Source organism: Mastigoproctus giganteus, chromosome 14 (assembly GCF_048544385.1).
Source record: "Mastigoproctus giganteus isolate SK-2022 chromosome 14, ASM4854438v1, whole genome shotgun sequence".
NCBI lineage: Eukaryota > Metazoa > Arthropoda > Arachnida > Uropygi > Thelyphonidae > Mastigoproctus > Mastigoproctus giganteus.
The window spans coordinates 84165977-84171976 of NC_143588.1; the positions used below are offsets into that span (position 1 = coordinate 84165977).

The following is a 6000-nucleotide window of genomic DNA, read 5'->3' on the forward strand; positions in this document are numbered from 1 at the left end:
TCCTGGATGGCTCAGCCAGGATCAATCAGCTAGTGGGTTTGCCTGCACGGGTCAACTGTGTCAATGCCATTCCCCTACTCTCATGGTCCGAGAGACAAGATTCAGGCTGGTGTTGGTATTGTGGCTGGGTAGCCCTGGAGTCCCACTCCTGAGCACATTTATTGCTTGTCGGGTATGGATGTCCCATGTGAGCTCCGTGGTGGGTGGGGAGCTCAGACACTGAACCAAGCTAAAAAACTTATGAATCTTGATAATCTAAACTTTTCTTTTGGGGTGCGAACACATTCCTTACCAGTAGCTAATGACATGAGTACAGACACCACCACTTTGGCAAAGAAGCCCAGAATAGAAACAATATCAGGTCCAACACTTAGATACCTTATAATCCATTCCACCGGAGAGAAGCCTGTAGAAAAAATGTTACCCTTTATACAGAAGGGTTTGGAAGGGGTGGCAGGCTCCCCTAAATCTGTAAAATGGATGCATTCTGGCAATATGCTCATAAAAACAGTGTGATAAAAACTGCAAACAGCTCCTCTGTGCCAACTTTATTGGGGGAATGCCAATTATGGTAACACTCCACAAGATGCTGAGTGGGATCTTCTGGAAGTGTCTAAAGAGGAGATCTGTTCAGAGCTAAAAAGCCAAGGAGTGACAGTTGCAAAACGAATGTATGTAGGGATGGGAATCTAGTCCCAACTAGAAATGTCATCTTTACATTTAATACAACAATATCTCCTAAAGAGATTAAAGCTGCTTATCTGAACTGCACAGTACATCCATGTGTCCCAAACCTGTTGAGGTGCTTCAAGTGCCAGAAATATGTACATTTACAAATAGCCTGCTGTGGTGCCCTAGTGTGCACAAAGTGTGGTGCAAAAGACCATGAGATTACATCATGTAAAGTGGCAAACCCACCTCCTTTAACTGCCAAGGCTAGTACCCTGCCTACTCTAGAGTATGCCAGAGGTGGAAGAAAGAAAAGGAAATACAAAGATTAAAGGCAGAGCTGAACATTTCATACCAGGAGGCCAGAAAAGCAGTTAAACTGAAAGGATTACCAAGAAACATTCAGTTGTGACTGAAATGGAAATGACTATACCAAGACTAAAGAGTCATTTATGCCTATTGCCTGTTATTTACTGAGCTTAGAAAAATCAGTCAGCTGCCACTCCAACCTCCTGCTCCAGCATTTTGGTAATTTACTGTAAAAATATTCTGGTAAAAACTGTTAATTTTCGAAATTAACAGTTTAGTAAACTGAACTGCCCATGCCAGTGCAATAAAAAAATGGATGTTAAAACCAAAGAGGTACATAACGACTCATTCTTGGAATGCTTTGTGGGGGAAGAAATGGATACAGGACAGCATCCATACTTCCCCAAAAAAGATAAACCCAGGACTGAAAAAATTAAGCCCTCAGCATTTCAGAAGCCGACTGATGGATCCACCAAGCCCATGTAATGGCTAAATTCCTACAGTGGAATTGTTGTGGAGTCCTACAAAATGCAGAATACATCAAGACACTTCTGCAAAAGTATGAACCAGTATGCTTTTGCTTACAGGAGACTTTATCTAAAGGCAAATAATGACCTCACCACGTGTAACATTACAATTTTTCATATGGATAGAATTGCAAATGGTCTTGCTTGCAGAGTAGTCACTATGTGGCAACCAGACCCCATTTCAACCTTTGCTACTTACAACCAGCTGCTGCAATTTGCTCTACAGTGGGATTTTTGTTAAACAGTCTGCTCTATTTGCCACCTGGGACTGACATCCCCCAGAAGGACCTTGATGATCTTGTAATGCAAGGTCATCAAGTTGCCTCCCCCTTTCTTACTTCTTGAGGATTTTAATGGACACAATACCCTGTGGGGGTAGTGCTAACGTCATTGGAAGGGGGTGAGTTGTCCATCCTCACACCTATCTGTGTATTTTCTGCCATTGATCTGTCTGTTCCCCTTTCTCTCTCTCTCTCTCTCTCTCTCCCCCCCCCTTTGCTTACTTGGGAGATGGAGGAGAACCCTTATAGAAGTGATCACTTCCCTGTGATAACCACCCTAATTAATGGGAGACCGTGTCTTCCTGTTAGGTACAGTGGAAGATTAACAAGGCTAACTGGAATGCCTTTCAACATCTGGCAAATTTTGACATCACTGCAGTCAGGAGCCTATCATTGATGCAGTTACATAAATTTAAGAAAATATTGATCATGCAATTGCAATTCCAAAAACATCCATCTGGTTTTCATCTTTTCACAAACCATGGTGGAATGCAGATTGCACAGCAGCAAAAAGGGTCAAAACAAAGCTTGGGGGATATTCTGACGATATCCTGCTATGGCCAACCTTCATTTCATATCATCATTTACTAAGGTGGTCTGGGATAAACTCTGAAAAATGAAAGGAAAATATACATCCCATCCTTCATCGAACCTAGAATATAATGGATGCACTATTGCAGAGCCAACTTTAATAGCCATTGTTCTTGGAGAAACATTTTCTAACATCTCTGCAATATCTTCCTGTTTCCCAGTGTTTCTAGTTCCTGAAACATAAAAGTGAAAAGCAGGCACTTAATTTCATATCAAAGGGCCTTTATCCCTACAATGGCCATTTGCTATACAGGAACTAAAAAGAGCTCTCACCTTTCTCACCATCTGGTCCAGAAGCCACCTTTCTTTGGTTGCTGGACCAGATGGTGTCCATTATGAAATAAGCACCTTTCACCAAAATCTATGGATCACCTGCTCCTTCTATATAACAGTTAGTTAGTTATTTGGTTTTTAGGAGCATTAGCAACTAAGGCCATATTGCTCCGGGATATGCGGTGGTCATTCCCTGACCTTTCCGCATCCTCCGTATTTGGTGGTGACGGGCTCGAACCCCGGTCTAATCAAGAAGCGTGTGCTACGCACTGCTGCTCCTTCCCACCTGGCTACGGAGATCCCTATATAACAGAATCTTTATTGAGGGGCATTTTCTGCATGCCTGGTTCATGGCAACTGTTCTTGCCTCTGTGAAGCTAGGAAAGGATCCTAAAATCCCTGTTATCATCCTATTGCTCTGACTAGCTGTCTGCAAACTCCTGGAGAGAATGGTTAATTTTCGTTTAACATAGTATTTAGAATCAAATGACCCTCTCTTCAGCATGCACTGTGGCTTTTGAAGGAACCAGTCCACTCTGGACCACCTTATTAGACTGGAAACATCCATCTGGGATACTTTCCTAAAATGTGATGTTGTCTGTATTCTTTGATGTGGAAAAGCATATGACACAACTTGGCATCTTAAAAGACTAGTATACCCTTGGTCTTAGAGAGCATTCCCTTTTTTTATAAAAACTCTAGCTAATCAGTCTTTCCAAGTTTGTGTGCAATCCTTACTCTCTTGTCCTCTTTCGCCAAGAGGAGGGAGTACCAATTGTGTCACCATCAAAGTAAATTCCATCACAGAACAACTTCCTCCAGCTGTAAAGAGTGCCCTCTATGTTGATGACTTTAGAACATTTTCTCAGTCATGCTATGTGATAGTTATTGAAAGACAGTTGCAACAAGCCATTGATCGCCTTAATTCCTGGGCACTTGCTAATGGATTTAGTTTCTCGCTGCAGAAGACCGTTTACATACATTTTTGTTGTAAGTGTAATCTTCATCCTGAACCTGAATTGGGGCTTGGACTTAATGCCATCCCAGTAGGGATAGACAAAATTCTTGGGACTTGTATTTGATAAAAAGTTGATGTTTTTAGAACAAAGTGCATGAGAAGCTTGAACATTCTCTGTGCTCTCTCTCTTCTACAGCTTGGAGTGTGGACTGATGCACCTTACTATGAATCTGTCGTGCATTCCTGTGTTCTAAACTTGATTATGGGTCCTGACTATGGGCATCAGCCATTTTTTTTTTTTAATAAATTAGTGCTTGAGTTAAAAGAAAGGCACAGAAAAACTCTTCATTACTCATTACATAAATAAATTTAAAAAATCAAGTGGAATGCACAAGCAGTAACCTCTTGCCACAAGCAATAATCACAAACTAACTACATTCTGGGACACTGCCACCACAAGTGGACAGGCGAGGTAAGCATTGCGTACGGGCGGCAGTTCAAGAGGGCACCAAAATATTTTTTGATATTGTTTTTGTGAATTATTTTCGTGGGTTCTGTATTCTGCATTTACGACGGCAAATTATATTTTGCTTACTGGCGGCACAGGAACGCGCACTACTGTTCTGACATTGCTGTGCAATATAAGTAAAACGAAAGCCAGTCGTCTGCTGCCAGGCATAAGAAAATCCTGAGCAATCTCGGGATTTACCAGGCTAATGCAAAATTAGCCAGATAAATGCCCAAGAAATTTGGAGGTATTATTGTATCCCGAGATATTTCGTGTAGTTCCCAATAATTTTTAAAACTAAAAACGAGATATCTCAGGTTAATCCATGAAGGGGTTAAATTCAAACTCTTTAAAAGAAAGGATACTTATACTTTTTGCTTGATCCAGTTTTGCACAATTCTGCTTTTGGACAGCTGGTTTTGAGATGTTCCTGTATTAGTATTAATATCTTTTGTAAATTATGTAGTAGTAGTAATGATTAGCTGAGGTTATCTACAGTGAAATATGCCAAGGCTTTACAGGTGGGAGGAGAGGTCTTCCTACTCACTCTCTTAAAAGGTATTAACGAGTGTTGAGGTAACTCAAGTTTGGTGAAAAACCTCATAGTTGGGAATGGTATGGAAAATATACATTTTATACTTTTTGTTTATTTTATTTTCATACATATAAAGTTATCCTGGTATGCAATTCTGAGATGTAGTTATAAATGTTAAAATATAATTGTTAGACAACTGGTTGAGAAAATAAGATAACATGTGTATCTTTTTTAGGACCAGAAGAAGATATTCCCAGAAAACTGGACTGTATGGAATTTGTGTGTCATGCTCCATCAGATTACTATAAGGCTAAAAATACACCATATCCCACTATTTCTTCAAAGCCTGAGAGCTGCTTTATTTGGACACGAATTGGCCCACAAATCAAGCCACTTCCGACACAGGAAGCTGTATTTGGAACATCTTAAAACATATATAAAAGAGCTGAACTTGCAAAAGTACTCCATTTTAAAGTTTTTAAAACTTAAGTTGTAAGTGCCCGCTTGTTTTTTTTTTTTTTGTCATGAGACTGAACTAGCAAAGGTGACATGTTTTCACAAATCAAGCCACTTCAAACACAGGAAACTGTATTTGGAACATCTTAAAATATGTATAAAAGAACTGAACTTGCAGAAGTGCTCCATTTTAAGGTTTTTAAAACTTGTAAGTGCTCTCCTGTTTTTTTGCCATGAGACTGAACTGACAAAAGTGACATTGACATGTTTTCACTTATAACTGAATGTAAATAAAAGTAAAGTTTGAGGTTTTAAATATCAGTGGAACTTTTGAAAAGACTAACAGGTATCCAGATAATTATGCAAGTACTAGCATGCTTTGCTCACTGACCTCTGGCTCCACAAAGCAGTCAACATAATGAATGTAATCCTGACAAATGATATTCAACAAATCTCGTATTCAGAGGGGGTCAGTAAGCAAAAATGTATATTGGCCTGTTTCTTACCCATTATCAAAAACTTCTTTATATACAACACTGCAAACTGTATTGGTTTCCATGAGATCTTTAGAACCTGTAATTTTGATCTTCTACATTAAGACAGAATCACATGAAGCTGACCATGTCCAAAGTTTGACAGCTGCAGATCTGTGCAAATACCAATATGACTTGAGTGTTTGCCCCTGATATTTGATGCAATTATCATAGTGAAAGCCAACCTTACAGAAAACAGTTTTCTGTTGAGAACAGAAGGTAAATTGTGGTCATTTGGAGAATCGCAATGGTGTTTCTGTTTCTTGGTAATTAAGATTAAACAGTAAACAATCAATTTGTCAACTGGGGGCTGTTACAGAGGCCATAAAGGAATTGATTAAAAATTGGAATGTTCAGAAA

The 6000-nt window shown here is 39.6% G+C and overlaps 1 protein-coding gene across 1 annotated transcript in view; it reads left to right on the plus strand.

The window, feature by feature from the left end:
- The window catches only part of LOC150075306 (GATA zinc finger domain-containing protein 1), a 43043-nt gene extending 37896 nt beyond the window's left edge, over positions 1–5147 (plus strand). The window contains exon 4 of the mRNA XM_090388787.1: positions 4887–5147. Within this exon, the coding sequence (XP_090244913.1) occupies positions 4887–5080 (194 nt within the window). The 3' untranslated portion in view covers positions 5081–5147. The remainder of the gene's footprint in view (positions 1–4886) is intronic.
- Positions 5148–6000: the final 853 nt, after the last annotated feature.